The sequence below is a fragment of the Mauremys reevesii genome, linkage group 24 (assembly GCF_016161935.1).
Source record: "Mauremys reevesii isolate NIE-2019 linkage group 24, ASM1616193v1, whole genome shotgun sequence".
NCBI lineage: Eukaryota > Metazoa > Chordata > Testudines > Geoemydidae > Mauremys > Mauremys reevesii.
Genome location: NC_052646.1, coordinates 14,120,425 through 14,137,310, shown reverse-complemented (window position 1 = coordinate 14,137,310; position 16,886 = coordinate 14,120,425). Strand labels below are relative to the sequence as shown.

The following is a 16,886-nucleotide window of genomic DNA, read 5'->3' as shown; positions in this document are numbered from 1 at the left end:
CTTTGTATCCCAGAGAACTGGATGAAGTGTTCTCCCAGAACTGGACAAGGTGTTCTGGATAAGCCAAGTAGAAAAGGTCTTGGAGGGAATCCCAACAATGAGATTTTTTAAAAACGAAGATAATAGAGTGTGCTTTGGACTGTCTTTTCATTTTTGAACCCCTCACCCTCCATGTGTGTGAGAGAGACACTGACAATGCTGCTGGTTCTCACAGATGTACAATGACATACGGGGTTTTGACCCCGCTGCAGAACCTCTTGCTAAAGACCCCGACTGAAAGCAAAGTGCTCAGATCTGTATAAAGTGCCGCCAGACTGTACTGAGCTCACAGATTCTCCCTGACCCCTCAAAATGCCCATTACCAAACGCTTTACCGCTCCACTAGCCCCACCTCTGCCACCCCACATCCCGTTTCGACAATTTCACAACAAAAAAATCTCTTTCTTTCATTTCAAAGTGACTTTTTGTTTTGACCTGTACATTTACTTATTCTAAAACTATGTGGAAAAAAAAGATCAAAATTGGAATTAAATGTTTTGAAATTATCAATTCAAAATGTTTCAGTTGATTCAAACTGAGAAAACATTCAGAGTTTAGGTTTGCAAAAATTTTCAGCATTCCACATTTCATTCCCATTTGGAATGAGAAAAAATGTAGAAATATTGAAAATTCTCAGTGGGAAAATCATTTCCTATCCAGTCCTCCTCATCAAAGTGCTTTACAAAGCAGGTCATTATCATGATTCCCATTTTACAGTTGTGGAAATTAAGGCACAGAAAGGGGAAGTGCTTTGCCTACAGTCACCCAGCAAGCCAAGGTCAGACCTGTGAACAGAAACCATGTCTTATGAATCCCAGTGCCCCGTTTTAGCCACAATACTACACTGCCCCTAAGCACCAGGCAAAGCAGCACAGGTGTCTTCAGACGGTTAAATAGTCAAGCTGGCTTAAGGTTTTTTAAATTAAAAGGATTCTTATTAAAAATGGCCTTTTTAAAATAACTTTTGCAAAACTGATGGGTTTCCCCACCTTGAAATTTTTTGTTTATTTAAAAATGTAAATAGAAACAATAAACAAAAATGTGGCCTGTTGGTTTTTCTATTTTTTTTTCTTTTTTGATTTTTTTTCATCTTCCTTTTTAGCCTTCTTGTGCTCAGTCATGTCTATGTTTGGTCTTCTTCTTCCTCTTCTTATCTATGGTAATTCATTGCTTTTTTATTTGATTTTCTTCTTTGATTGAAATTCTTAATACTTTTTGTTCTTCTTTCTCAATCTTCTTCACGTTTGGATTTTTTCATGCTCATTCTTCTTCCATCTTCTTTATTCTCAATCTTTTTCTTCAAGTTTGGTTTTCTTCATGTTTCTTCTTCATACTGTTCCATCTTCTTCATGTTCAATCTTCTTCTGCTGTGTTCTTTTCTTCAATATTATTTAAGTCTGGATTTCTTCATGCTCATTCTTCTGTGTTTGTGTTCAGCATTCTTCTTCAAATTGAGATTTCTTCATGCTCATTCTTGTTCTGTCTTCATGCTCAGTTTTCTTCACTTTGGGATTTTTTTGTGCTCATGTAACCCACACACCTCCTGGGTGTGGTGTTCTGTCCCATCTAGTGGCACCGAGACCCCTTAGAGAGAGATATACGAGTGCTCTACAGCCTTAGCTAACAGCCAGTTGGCTTTTAGCTCATGCTTTAGAGGCTCATGCACTAACCTCTAGAGGTCCCCAGTTTGACCCCCACCCACCAACATCTGCCAGCATTACACTCACTGTCTTGTTCTAGCTTCCATCTTTTCTCTCATTAATGCTCAGTTTTGAGTGTCAAAGTTAGACTCAGGACTCACAGTTTGTCAGACCACTCTGTTTTATTAGCACAGCGCTCTGCTAATAACACCCAGATAATGTGAGCACCATGCAAGACACAAACTATCTTATTTATACAGCTAAAAGGGTGAGAACTTAACAAGGTAACAAAGGAAGCAGAATCAGATAAGTTTACCTGGGCTAGGCATGCATATCTTATGTCCTTACTAACTATTACCCATCTTCTGTTAATGTTTCGCCATTAGCACCATTGTTTATGCCTAATATTTCTTTTCCTGGCACCTGTATTTCAACATTTCTTATTTCTGCTTAAAGGTACATACAACATTTCTTTAATCCATTCTTATTTTTACAATATAATTCATTCTACTTTCACAATCCCTCCTTTTGGTCAAGCTCACGCCATGACCAAAATTTTACGGGGTTCCACATATTAACCGTTCTTTATTTCTTTGTTCATCAGCAATATTCAAAATCATCATATTAGCACTCTGTTCTGGGGCAGTCACCTGAGTGGCATGCCTTACACAATTTTGGGTACAACAGGAGACTAACTGAAAACATACAAAAATTATTAGGATTCCAAACAGGATAGTCAGGGCTCCCTGAAACAACCAGTTTCCTATGCCAGAGAATACTTAGCCACTTCCATAAAGAACTTGGCTCTTCATGGGGAAGATATGTGATTTGTTCTAAGTGGCTAGTGTGATCTATTACCTCATTGGTATTGTCAGGTATAAACACACAACATTGTTTTCCAATGAGAGTACAGGTCCCTCCTTTGGCTGCCAGCACTATGTACAATGCCTGACGTTTTTGGAGGGCCACCTGTCAGACCGCCCCTGTTTCTTTGGCCAGGGCTCTTAAACTTTCTTCAGTTTTATTTGCCATTATTTTAACTACTTTCTTTTAACCTCAGGAGCCTTTTTGCCTGGTGTATTACTCCCCCAAGTGGGTTAAAGGAACTGCCAATAGTCTCTTCCCAGGTGTCATTACTGTTCCATATTGTGTTAAATGGACAAGGTCCTCCAGTGAGGTCTGGGGAATTGAGTGGGATAGCCAGGACAGGAACATCAGTTTGACAGTGGGCTGGGATGTGGCTGCAGACCCAGCATTTAGAAATATTAAGGGTCTGAGCTATTCACACTTGCTGCTGGATAAAAGAATTGTCATTGTGGACTCCCCAGACCTTCAGACACCAACAGCCGAGGAACAGGCACCACATGTTGGAGGCAGGGCCCTTCTGGTTCTGACAACCTCAACTGAGGGAACTGTAGTCACAGTTTTATGTCCACCAGGCAGCAGGCGCTAGGCTCACTACTGCTTTTTCTTGGGCCTTGCTTTAGGTAGTCGTCTGCTTCTGGCAACCCTTTCGAGAACGTAGATTGTAAGGTATTGCAGGCTGTTCCTCTACGTCATCTTCTGGAGTCAAAATTGACTCTGCGTGGTCCTGAGGTGATGATTGGTTCGCTGGGGTGGTGCATTCTTACACGGCAAAGCATGTATTCATGCTGCGGATGCCAGGCAGTTTAACAGCTGTCTGGGTAGTAAGCAGTGCCTGATGATTCTTTGATACTCTAAGTCTTTTTGCTTCTTTCCTTTACTCTGGCTATAACAATGGCCTTCACACCTTATCTTTTCCTGATGCATTCATTCCTCATTCACACAAACAGATTGAGAATACAAACAGTAGTATTTTATATCGAGCAAAAAGGCATTGCAAATTAAACCTTGCTAAGTTTTACAATTAATAACCAAGACAATTTACATTGAGACCCAGGCCTTCAATGTTTCTCTAATTTACTTAACAGACACAATAGAGAATCCTGTCTCTTACTACCTAAATCTTAAAACAAAGAGTTAGAGAGGGCCCAATTTGTAATGCATATGGGAAAACAGAATCTTATAGTCCCAGAGGGTCATTTCTTTCTGCTATTCAAAAAGGATGGCTAGCAGGATGAAATCAAATTATACATTATAAAGTCCAGCTCCTACATATCCCCCTTTTGACACTAAGATTATCAATCGCCAGTGTCACTTCTTATGTAGTAAAAACACTGGGAGGTGATTTGGGCCTGTGGCTCTAGCTTTGCATACATTTGTTTTATTCACCAGCATATTTTAAACATTTCAGTTAAACACATACAATTTAAAACCAAAAACAATTAGGGGTAGTAACATTAGTATGCCAGTAGTTGTGGGAGACCATCCAGATAATATGAATGGTTCTGTTTCCCACATTGTTATGTTTGTTTTTAGGAACTATGTTACCTTTTTACCTTTTTAAACAGATAATTGGTAACTGTTTGCCATTTAATGCCAAGACTGATAGAGAACTCAACTAAATCAGTGCTTACAGTAAGCTGAGACTTTTTGGTTGTGGCAAATAGTAAATGTGATTATTGGTAAACACAGTACTTACATTACATGTACATTTGTCTACTGGTGGGTTGCTAACACTTTTATTCTTTTAAAACACTTCTTTCCAAGAATTAACACACACATTGCCCGTTATACAATACTTTGGTCTAATTATTAATTTTATTCCACATACAGGATCCTAGTGAGATGTCTTTACTACAGGGCTTTGGAGCAACAGGCATGGATAAGCATACCCACTTTTGAGGAGTTCACTTTGAGGAGTTCACTCTAGTGTCCAATAGTTTCCCTTCCTCCTGAGCCCACTGGCTTGAGGTCTGAGGTAGCCAGAAGGATCCCAGGTGCAATCTGTGGAGTGGGCTAACTTTCCATATCTTTGCTTCCAGAGCCTGTTGGTGTGCAATTTTAACAATTTCTTCACTTAACAAATTTTGTCTTACCGTACTGGAGACATACTGCATCCAGTTATATTGATAGGTATTAAACAATTATTTTTTTCTTTGCTTTAACAGATGTATTAAAACCTTAATATTTTCTGATATTACCCAAAACATCTTATGTTCTAAATATCTGCATTTCAGTACATTCCATAGCTATTGCAGGATGTTTTTTTTTTCTTTCCCTTGTTCTGTAGCTGGTATTAGCTTTTTATGATTTTCTGAAAGACAAAAATAACATTTTTCTACCCCTTTTGGGGTGGCATTGATTATTGCTTAAAGATCCCGGTTTTTTTACAAATACCCTGGTTGATTGCCGGCAAAACAGAGGAATTACCCCCATATTTTCCTGTGTTTTTTTTGTTCTATAGGCAGGCCAGGTTTTAATGGGTTTTACTTTTTAAGAGTTATGGGAAAAGTATTTCACTGTTTAGTTATTAAATCCATGAGGTGGTGGACCTCAAGTTTTTCCTCTTATATAGCAGACCAAGTTTGTAATGTTTTTTCTGCTGTGTTAAGTTTTAAGTTTATTTACAGGTAATAGCTGAGAAGCATCATTACCATATTACCTTCAAGGATTTTTCCAAAAATCATACACACTATACGTTGTTACAGGGGTACTTACTAACATTAAATTTATTTCAATGTTTAATATTAACAATAACATTTAGCATCAAATCTCTTAAAGGGATTTTGTTATACCATGTCTTTTATTTAGGCAATTTCTTTTGTGCTGGCAGTTTTCACCTTCCTTTATCAGTTAGGTAATTTGCATCAACACAGGCTTGGCTTTTGGATTCAAAGCCATCAGCAGAGCTCAGAGACTCTGTCTTAAAAGGGACACAATCAACTTCCACCAGAGTTTTGATTTCTTTCCACTTTCAACTCCTGCTTACAAAACACACACAGATCTGAAAAAGAAAACAGTCTATTGCGGCTCTTTTTGGAGCCCTAACAGGATTTTAATTCAGTAGCATATTTCATTTGTATTTCTTTTACCCCTTTTTACAATATACACTGCACATGTCCTAGGGAAAAAGCACATTCCTTCTATACTACAACTTTTTTTTTTAAACATTAGCCATATCAATTGTTACATATGATGTAACTGTTTCTTTTTTTTCTTACAGAGTTTTTATGTACCCTTATCAAAAGTGACAGTCTGATTACACAGAGCCATTTTAAGGCTCAGTATTTTTAACATTGCTTCTTTTTGTTTTGTGCACCTTACCTCTGCTGTTGCTTCAGAGGGGCACTGTTAAATTTTTTTTTTCTTTCACTACAGCTCTTATCTGCTATTGTTACAAAAAAACAACAACAACCAACCAAACAAAAAGACTCCAGAATCTCTCCCTATTCTCCTGATTTTGACTGCCCTATTGCAGCCATGACTTGGTTTTTATTTAAAAAACATTTTAAATTTTATAAAGAATCAAGTTACCCCTTAAGGGTTAAATGCTAAATCCCAAAGCCAAACAACACTAATTACCTGTGTCTTGCAAAAAGGTCTGTCAGTTTTGCAACTTTGAATTAAGAGTCAAATGAATTTTTAGTGGCATTAAAAACAAAACCAAAACCAATTTATCTTACACCTACAAAACAGGAGTTTTACAAACCAGATGTGCTGGTTTAGATTTTTAGAACTTTACATATTTTCACAGACAAATAGATACATACACATTTTCTATTCCTTAACATTCCTTTACACTTTTTTTTTTCTACACATAGCTCTCTATATATTTGGATTATTTACAGGCATTCTTTTGGAAAAGGGCCCATTTTCCCTTCAGAATGGCTGCAAAGAAACCAAGAATTCTCTCTTTAACATGGTCCTTTTTAACATTTTCACAAAGTTTAACTGCTTAATTCTCTCCAGCCTTTGTAGAGTTAACTTTTCACTCTCTTTCCATAAATCACTTGTTTATCTCCCAAAATGACACCTTTATCACCTCAGATTTCACCATTTTAAGTATTGTTCCAGGGGTTCATGCCTGCACTTACTGCTTTTCTTACTCCTGACATTAAGCCCTTAGGGCTTCCAACCTGTTTTTCAGTTTCTTTATCTGTTGCTTGCCTGCTTGTCTGGGCCTGATCCTGCTTTTTTTTCCAATGAACCGTTTGTGAGTGATATTGTGGTCACTTCACAATTTTGAAATAAATGTTCAAGGAAAGGGACCAGGAAGGGTGGGGGCTAGTTGAGGAGCCCCCCCCTTGCTGAATTGCTAGTGGAACACAAAAGAATCAGTTTTTGAGGCAGACAACAAAGGGGAACAGAACAAGGGGCTTTTTGTCCTTTTTACAATGAGATGGGAGTATTAAGGGGGTTGGATCGACCCAGGGTGGGTTTTTGAGAACGGGGTAAAGGGGAGCGCTTGGTCTGGTGGTGGGAGAGGAGGCTTTTAATAAAGCTTTCAACTTATTATTTGAATATTTGAGAGAGGCGAGTTTTTGATTTTGTCCAGCTACGATTTGCCTCTTCCCACCACTGAATGAAACAATTAACCTCTTCTTTAGCCAATTTAGTTTTAGGTTGGCCGAGTTTGTCCTTTAAGACGTCCACTCGGTCTTGTTCCAAGATTTTAACAGTGGCCACTGAGTTTTGGGATCCCCCTGAGTTAGCCTAGACCATTTTTCCAGAAATTTACAGGAGTCCGGACCCTTCTTACAGGAGTCTGGACCCATCCTAAATACATAAAATGAGCCGGCGTTCGTTTAGGGAACTGTCCCGACTTAGACGTCTGGTTACCCATACAGGAGGACTTCACACACCAATCGCACAAGAAGGAAATTCGGGTTCGTCAGAGCAACACACAAAAGGAGCCCACAGGCTACTGCCTCAATTGCCCTTGCTTTCACACCCAGGGATTTACCCAAAGTGTGGTGCGGCTGCAATTGTGCAGATTCCACTCACTCAGACCACAGGGACAGGAACCCCTTGGTCGGCCAATCCCCGGACAGAGATGGCACCCAGACTCAAACACTCCACAGGAAGACGGATAGACACAGAGACAGGACAGTCCTCAGTCCGGACAAAACACAGAAATAATTACCTGACCAGATTCCTGATGTCAGATCCCGGGATCCCTACCAGAACAGAGTGGGAACCAACAGGTTCAATGGCGTAGACTTCACTGTGGTCGTGCACCTTTCCGTTCTGGTGGAGGACCGCTCGGGCCAAATGCCCAGGTGCCGGCTTCCACGGTCGTCCTACAAAAACAGTCAGGAATCACACAGCCCTAGTGAAGACGGTTGCCATCTCGGTGGAACCTCCAAATTGTCAAAGTTAGACTCAGGACTCACAGTTTGTCAGACCACTCTGTTTTATTAGCACAGCGCTCTGCTAATAACACCCAGATAATGTGAGCACCATGCAAGACACAAACTATCTTATTTATACAGCTAAAAGGGTGAGAACTTAACAAGGTAACAAAGGAAGCAGAATCAGATAAGTTTACCTGGGCTAGGCATGCATATCTTATGTCCTTACTAACTATTACCCATCTTGTGTTAATGTTTCGCCATTAGCACCATTGTTTATGCCTAATGTTTCTTTTCCTGGCACCTGTATTTCAACATTTCTTATTTCTGCTTAAAGGTACATACAACATTTCTTTAATCCATTCTTATTTTTACAATATAATTCATTCTACTTTCACATGAGTTTCTTCATGTTTGGTTCTCATCTTCTTGGTTTTCTGGTCTTCCTCACATTTGGTCTTCCTTGTGTTTGTTGGCACTTCTTTGTAGTCTTCTTCTTTGTGTTCATATTCAGTGGTTCTTGTTCTTCAAATTCAGGCATCTCTGCAATGGTTGATTTGCTTTCATCATGTTTTTCACATTTAACCTTCTTCTTATTTTTCTTCTACTTTAATTAGGTCCTTGTATTTGCTCTTTTTCATGATAGGTCTTCTTTTGCATGTTCTTCCTTTTCCAGGAGGAGAGTGATAGTCTAATGGTTAAAGCAGAAACGTCTGGGATTCAGGACTTCTCATTTCTATTTTTAAATCTGAAAGGAAAGTGGGATTTAGGGTTGAACTAAGAGGGCCTAGGAGTCAGGACTCCAGCGTTCTATTCCCACCGTGGGAGGGTCACTAGTATCTCTTGTTTAGTGCAGTGAATTTGGAAGTTGGGGCACTTGGGTTCTTTTCCCAGCTGTGATTTGGTGTGGGGTTTCTGATCCTCTTTCTTAACCCACAATCTGTTACTTTCAGGTCTTTGCAGAGCAAGTTTCCGTGGGAAAGAATTCATTACGGTCTTCATGCAAAACCATGTTAAAAGTGTCGGAGCAGATTGCAAGCTGTTCATCACCGGTTACCATGCCTCCACTACGGTTACTGTGACGGTGAACAAGGGTACGTTCCAGAGAGTGACGCCTGTTGGAGAAGGACAGACGGTGACCGTGCAGATCCCAGCCTCGATAGAGATGTTTGGGAGCAAAATATTTGATAGCACCATCCTGATTCAGGCTGACAAAGACATCTCTGTCCTGTCTGTTAACTCAAAGCCCAATTCCATCGATACCACTGTAGTGTACCCCACTGAAAAGTTGGGTACTGTATATTACGTTGTAACTCCCCCTGGAGGCACCTTCAAAGAGTTTGCTGTCATATCAGGGCAGGCTCCCACTACAGTTGATATTTACTTGAAAGGGGCTGTAATGTTCAAACATTGGATGTATGTTGCTGGGAGCAAACTCACTGTTACCCTTGCTCCCTACCAAGCCTTGCAACTGCAAAGCTCTGCGGATTTATCTGGCACCAAAATCGAGTCTCGGGAACATGTGGCCGTCTTGACTGGGCACAGCTGTGCTGCCCAAAATACTTTTTGTGATTACGCTGTTGAGCAGCTCCTGCCCGTCTCCAGCTGGGGCAGCACATACATCATCCCTCCTCTGTCTTTCCAGGACAAGTTTGATATTGCATACATCGTCGCCTCCCAAAACACTCGCATTGACTATCAGTCAGGGCCCACACGAGCTTCCCGCAACATATTGGCTGGGCAGGTTGTTCAATATGAAGTCCGAGTCTCTCACCCACTTTACATCTCTGCTAGCGCCGGCATCCAGGTTCTTCTCTTCTTCACTGGTGCTAAAAATGGGAAATCCACGTATGACCCATTCTTCATCAACATCCCACCCATCACAAACTACTGCCAATCCTACCACATTGACGGTGTGAAGGATTTTGAGAACCATGTGCTGATCATAGTCAAGAGCTCAGAGTCCAGCAGGATCATCTCTGATCAGAGAGCCATAGGAAATGTCCAGTGGAGGCAGATCCCCGGCACGGAGTATTCTTGGGGAGAGTACAGCTTCGGCACAAAGATTAGTGCCCTTTCCGTACAGCACCCGACCTCTCCCTTCGGTCTGCTGAGCTTTGGAGGGAACGATCACAGAGGATATGGCTCAGCTGGCCTTTGTGCACGCAGTAAGTAATTTTTGTGTTTCTATAATTCCCAGGCAGTACGTAATTTTTGTGTGTGCTTAATATCCAGGCAACCCCCTCCCCCCAAAAAAACCTGCATAGGATGAGAAATTACAACAAATATACACAAAGAGGCTGTACACAGCTTGAGATCCAGCTTTGCCTCCTTTGTTACATCCTCATCCTGCACAGAGATACCTAGTGGCTGAGAAATGCAACGCAAACAAAGAAATCACCCTGCCAGTACATGGCATAAGTGAGTTCTTGTATAACCGGCTGGTTGAATCTTTCTAGGTAACCCGGCCCTGTCCTGCAGCACTGTTCAATGCAGGAAGAAAGAGTCGTGTCAGATTGTAGATGGCCGCCCGGAGTGTGTGGCTGAGTCAGAATCTACCTGCTGGGCTCAGGGAGACCCACATTATCACACCTTCGATGGGCGGAATTTCGACTTCATGGGCACCTGCACCTACACCATCGCCAAGACCTGTGGCTCAGACTCAACTCTCCCGTCATTCAGTGTCAAGGCCAAGAACGACAACAGGGGCAACACGCGTGTTTCCTATGTTGGTTATGTGACGGTTGAAGTCTATAATGTCACTGTCTCAGTGGTCAGATCTGAGACTGGGTTTGTGAGGGTAAGAGCGCAATGTGAATAAATACTGATACTTTGTTTTCTGCTTATGTTTTAAGGGTAGATTTGGTGATGCTAACAGAAAATCGCATTTGCTAGAGGCAGCTGCTGGAAAGTTTTACTACAGAGATTCCCACTTCTACTTCAGAACTGAACAACGACTCGCTGCTATTCCAGCCTCCCTTCCCCTTCATCTCTACTTCCCCTTCCCGCCTTCCCCTTCATCTGTGCCAATGCCCCTCAGTCCTGACCCTCAGCCCGCTGCTAATCCAGCTCTGGCCTCTCCTCACACAAAGCGGTGCCAGTGCCTCTCAATCTCAGCTCACAGACACCCAGCAACTCCAGCCCTGGGCTCCCCATATACACACACATCTGCTGGTGACCATCAATCCAGCCCCACAGTCTCCCCACCCCCACCCCACTATCCCAGCCCTAGGCTACCCCCACAGCTGCACATACATACAGCTCTACTATCCCAGCCCTGGGATCCCCTCCCTCTCACAATTCTGCTCATGTAACTCTGTACCTCTGTCTTCAGCAGAGCATGACAAGCTACATGGTGGCTTTATATAGAAAAATCTGTGTGACTTGGGTATGTAACCACATTGCAATTAATGGGAGTTGCGTGGCTAAATCCCCTAGCTAAGCTTGCAAATCTCAACCTATTATTATTTATTATTTGTACTGCAGTGGCACATAGCAGCCTCAGTGCAGGGCCAGAAAGTACTTCACTGTGCCAGATTCCTTTGGGTAATGCACCCAAAACAATGTCTGTTTCTTGTGGTTCCCTTCCCAGGTGAACGCCCAGCGCTCCCGCCTTCCCATCTCCCTGCTCGAGGGGAAGCTGAAGGTGTATCAGAGTGGAGGTTCTGTGGTCATTGAGACTGACTTCTCCCTGAGGGTCTCCTATGACTGGAACAGCTACCTGGTGGTGAAGATCTCCAGCAGCTTCTCGGAGAGCATGTGCGGCCTGTGTGGCAACTACAATGGGGAACCTGGGGATGACTTTGCCACCCCCACAGGGGCGCTGGCTGCCAGCCCCGTGGAGTTCGGGAAGAGCTGGAAGGTGGAGGACGGGGACAGGTTCTGCTGGGACGACTGCCACGGGGAGTGCAAGAGCTGCTCCCCAGAGCTTGTTGGCAGGTACAAAGCTGAGCCCTTCTGCGGCTGGATCACCAAAGAAGCAAGTGGCCCCTTCAGCCAGTGCCACTCCGTGATTGATCCCAAAATCTACCTGGACAACTGCGTCTATGACTTGTGCATGAACGATGGCCTCAAGGAGATGCTGTGCCGGGCGCTGACGAGCTACGCTGATGCCTGCCGGAGAAAGGGGGTGGCCATCTCCGACTGGAGGACACCCACAGGGTGCTGTGAGTATACCCAGGGTGACAAAGAGATGCTGGCTCATGACCTTAAGGCAGGAGATTTTAGTAGCAGAGTTTGAAGCCAATGGCAAAATGGGAACAGGTCCCCCAAGAGGTCTTAAGTGATTTGTAAAACTGAGTGTAAATATAATAGAGACTCTGAGATATCATGGATATGGTAGGACTGCACAGATAGATGTTTAAGTGGCTTTGGAAAATCACAATGAGAATTGCTCTCTCTGTATCAAACCCCAGTTGACTTCTTTTGAATCTCTGTCTTCTTTTAATACTTGTGCTGTTTGTTAGGCACCTATAAAGTAATGATAATGAGACAGTTCCTTCCCTGGTGGAAATCGGCATGATTCCTTTGATTTCAGCAGAGGTTCTGGCCTCACCCTTGGCTGTTGGGGGAATTTGAAAAATGGCCAGTGCAAATAATGTAAAGAAGTGGGGGGACTGAATAAGAAGGAAGTGGTCAAAGGTGTGCCTGTGCAGAGCTTGGCTAACTGATGACTCAGGCCAGGTCTATGCCTGAGACATTTGCCAGTATAATAATGGCAGTTAGGACTGTGATTCTTTGTGACATTTTTATACTGGCAAAAAAACCTAGTGTAGAAGCAATTATACTGGCAAACATAGGACTGGATCATTGCGTTCAGTCCCTCCTGTTGCAGCCATCCCATCATACAATCCCATTCATAATTTTATCAAGCTCCAACTTCAAATTAGGTAGGTCCTTTACCCAACTGCTCCTATTGAAAATCTGTTCCAGAACTTCACTCTGCTCTGATGTTAAGAAACCTTCTCATGGCTAGTTTAGCCTCCTTTGTTCTTGTGTCAATGTTGTCCTTTCGTTAAAATACCTTTTCTCCCTCAATGTATTTATGGAGAGCAATCACATCATAGGCACCGACTTTCTGAGTTCTCCGGGGGTTCTTGACCCCCCCATCTCTACCCCAGGCCCTGCCCCCACTCCACCCCTTCCCCCAAACCTCCACCCTGCCTTGCCTCTTTCTGCCCTGTTTCTCCCCCTTCTCCACAGCACCTCCTGCATGCTGCTGCAGAGCTGATCACCGGCGGGTGGGAGGCACTGAGTGGAGGGGGAGGAGGTGATCGATGGGGCTGCCAGTGGGTGCTGAGCACCCACTGTTTTTTTCCCCTGGATGCTCCAGCCTCGGAGCACCCATGGAGTCAGCGCCTAATCCTCTCCTTTGCTATGTTAAATTAGCGAAGCTCTTTTAGTCTACTCTCTTAAAATAGGCCCTCCATTCCCCATAGCATCTTACTAGCCCTTCTCTGCATCTACCCCAGTCTGATTAGATCTTTCTTCAACATGGGTGACCACAGCTGGACACAGGACCCAGCAAAGACCTTTTTTGCCATTATAGCTTAATTCATTTGGGGAAATGGTATGAGCTATATCAGCATAAAAACTCTTTTGCTGGTATAAGCAGTATCCCGACTAGGGGAGTTTGCTGGTATAGGTATACTAGCATACCCTTTCTCGTGTAGACTAGGTATAAGCAGTGGATGAGACAACCTGATCAGAGGATCTGAAGAGGGAGGAAGTGGGTAGGGGAAATACTACCAGTGAGTATATCTAACAGTAATGGGACAAGATGGAGCAAAGGGAAAACGATGAAGTCTATCAGCCTACAAAATTATCTTCTCCAGTGGATGGGTGGGAGCCCCATTACTTCAGTCTTTTAAAGATAAATTGGACAAAGCCACGGACTGAAGGTGACGGGGGCTGTGACATCTCTAGTTCTATGGGTCAGAGCTCACTGTAGGTTCAGGAGTATCATTAGGGGCTGCTATGATGCAGAATTTCCAGCTGGGTTCCTCAGACCTGTGCCAAACTGTTTCATGCTACAGGGGAGCAATATTCCCAGAGACCTCAGTGTCCTGTTCTTTTGACAGCTCTGCCCTGCCCGGAGAACAGCCAGTATAAGGCTTGCAGCTCTGCATGTCCTGCCACCTGCAATGACCAAGCAGCCCCTAACAACTGCTCCTCACCCTGCGTGGAGACCTGCCAGTGCAACGAGGGCTTTGTGTTGGACGCTGGGAAATGCATCCCCAAGGCTGGATGTGGGTGCGAGTTCCAGGGGCGTCTGTATGATCTTGGAGAGCAATTCTGGGGGGACAGCACCTGCACCAGACGGTGCCTCTGTGACCCCCAAACCAGGCAAGTGAGATGCCAGGCCACAGGGTGCAGGACTGGGGAGCAGTGCCGGGTAGAGAATGGCATCCAGAACTGCTACCCCAGCAGCTACGGAACCTGCTCAGCTTCGGGGGATCCTCACTACATCAGCTTTGATGGGAAGAAGTTTGACTTCCAGGGCACCTGCCTGTATCAGTTCGCCGGGCTGTGCATCAAAAGCCAGGACCTGGTGGATTTCCAGGTCCTAGTTCAGAACGACCATCGGGGCAGCCAAATCGTGTCCTTCACCAAAGTTGTGCAGGTCAAAGTCTATGAGGTTGACATTGTGATCAGCAGGGAAAACCCCGGCAGAGTCGTGGTGAGTTTATCAAACCTTTCTGCCCTTTCCTGGTCAGTCATCAGACCTGTCTTCCTTTGCCATGTTTAGCCACCGAACCTTTCTTTCTTTCCTGGGGTCAGTCGTCATTCTTTTCTTCTTTCCTGAGTTCGCTCATTTTACATTTTCTTTTACCCAGGACACTGTTATTAGATGTTTAATTCAACCACATTTTCAACACACACTGAAATTTCCGATGTATATTTTGGACTTCAGGTGGCTAACGGTTTTCATACCAAAACTTTTTTGGTAAAAAATTTGAGATTGTGTCAGTTTCACCAAATTGTTTCATTTGGAAAGAACCTTAACAAAAAACCCAATCAAATGTTCCATTTTGACATTTTAAAACAAAAATTCAGTTCAAAATTACTTTTAATTTCAAATTTTCCTTTATGATAGTTTTAGAAATAAAATTAAACACACGACGTGCTTGAAATTCAACCAAAACATTTTGTTTTGGGTCAAATGGAAATTTTAGTTCCCCCTCCCAATATTTCATTCACTGAAAATTTTGGCACCTTTCATTTTGGTTCGATGTGATTTTTGTTTGTTTGTTTCTTTGTTTTTTGGTTTTGGAATTGCCAGCAAAGTGAAAAACCTGTTTATTCTCCCAGCTATAATTTGGAGTTGTCTGGAGCTGCATCCAGCTAGGACATGGCCCACATCTGCCTCTCTCTCAGTTCTAGGGTTGCCAACCTTCTTATTTCTGAAAACTGGACCCTCTTCCCCATCTCTTCCCCCAAGGCCCCGTCCCCGATTCGCTCCTCTTTCCCGCCTCCCGCATCACTCACTGCTCTCCCCGCTCAACTCCAGGGTGAGCAGCCCCAAGGGACTTGCAAACCCCACCTCCAGCGAGCTGCCTGGTAGTGCAGGTCAGAAGAGCACTGTAGCCACCCAGGAGCAGCCCCACTGAACTAGGAGGCAGCCCTCCTGCACGGCAGCCTCCCACCTCCCTCTGCGCTGCCTGCCCAGCAGCCCCCTTCCTTGTCCACTTGAGCCCTTCCAATTGGGTTACCAATTTTGTAATTGCAAAAAACTGAACACCCTTGCCCTGCCCCCTGTCCTGCTCTTTCCCTGAGCCCTGCCTCACCCCTTCTCTGAGGCCCTGCCCCCAATCACTGCAGCCCCCCTCCCTCCGTCACTTGTTCTCCCCTACCCTCACTCACTTTCACTGGGCTGGGGCAGGGGGTAGCGGTGTGGGAAGGGGTGAGGGCTCCAGCTGGGGGTGAGGGTTCTGGGATAGGGCCAGAAATGAGGGGTTCAGGGTGCAGGAGGGGGCTCTGGGCTGGGGCAGGGGGTTGGGGTGTGGGAGGGGCTGAGGGCTCTGGTTGGGGGTGTGGGCTGTGGGGTGGGACTGGGGATGAGGGGTTTGGAATGCGGGAGGGGGCTCAGGGCTGGGGTAGGGCATTGGGGGTGGGAGGGGGTGCGGGCTCTGGGAGGGTGTTTGGGTGTGGGAGAGGGTTCCGACCTGGGGCAGGGGGTTGGTGTGCAGGGTCTGGGAGGGAGTTAGGGTGCAGGAGGGGGGGTTCTCACCTGGGGCAGGGGGTTCAGGATGTGCTCTGGGGCAGGGGGTGGCTCCAGGTTGGTGGCCCAGCAAGGCTAAGGCAGGCCCCCTGCCTGCCCTGGCTCCACACTGCTCCCACAGGTGGCCGGCATGTCCACTTTTCGACTGGACTGTCCGATTGAAAATGGGACATTTGGCAATCCTGCTCAGTTTCCCCAGCTCAGATGTAATTTCATGTAGATAATCAGCCGAACCTTACTTTCCGCATTGCTGCTATACAAATAAGGCTTCTCCGTGTATGTCCGCATGGCAAGCGGAGCTGAATGAAATGTGGACTGTGAACCTCACAGGAAGTTTAGATCTTTCCAAATTGTGTTTTCATCCCAAAATGGGGTAAAAAAGTTGAAATGTCAAAATATGCCATTTTAATATGTTCAAGTGAACTCAAACCTTTCAAACAACTCAAACCTTTCAAGCAACTCAAACTGGAATGTTCTGATCCAGCTTCTTGAGCTACATTTCAAGATTAAATCGTATTTCCCTATTGCCTGATGGGAGCTGTAGTTCCTGACACCATTTTCTCCTGGGGGACTATATCTCCCATAATACAACCAGAGTCATGTGATACCCAGGATGCTCCAAACCGTGGAAATCTATTACTGGGAGCTGTAGTCCCCCAGGGAGCCCAGCCCATAGGAGAGAATGGGGACTGGAACTACAACTCCCATAAGGCAATGTGCCATGAGAAAAAGAAGCTTAATTTTTTTTTGAACTGACTCAAAATGAAACAT

The 16,886-nt window shown here is 44.3% G+C and overlaps 1 protein-coding gene across 1 annotated transcript in view; it reads left to right on the top strand.

The window, feature by feature from the left end:
* LOC120390532 (IgGFc-binding protein-like) overlaps positions 1–16,886 on the top strand; it is a 49,801-nt gene that overhangs the window by 10,209 nt on the left and 22,706 nt on the right. Inside the window, exons 3-6 of the mRNA XM_039513261.1 lie at positions 8,848–10,062; positions 10,354–10,694; positions 11,487–12,060; positions 13,975–14,573. Coding sequence (XP_039369195.1) covers positions 8,848–10,062; positions 10,354–10,694; positions 11,487–12,060; positions 13,975–14,573 — 2,729 coding nt within the window. The remainder of the gene's footprint in view (positions 1–8,847; positions 10,063–10,353; positions 10,695–11,486; positions 12,061–13,974; positions 14,574–16,886) is intronic.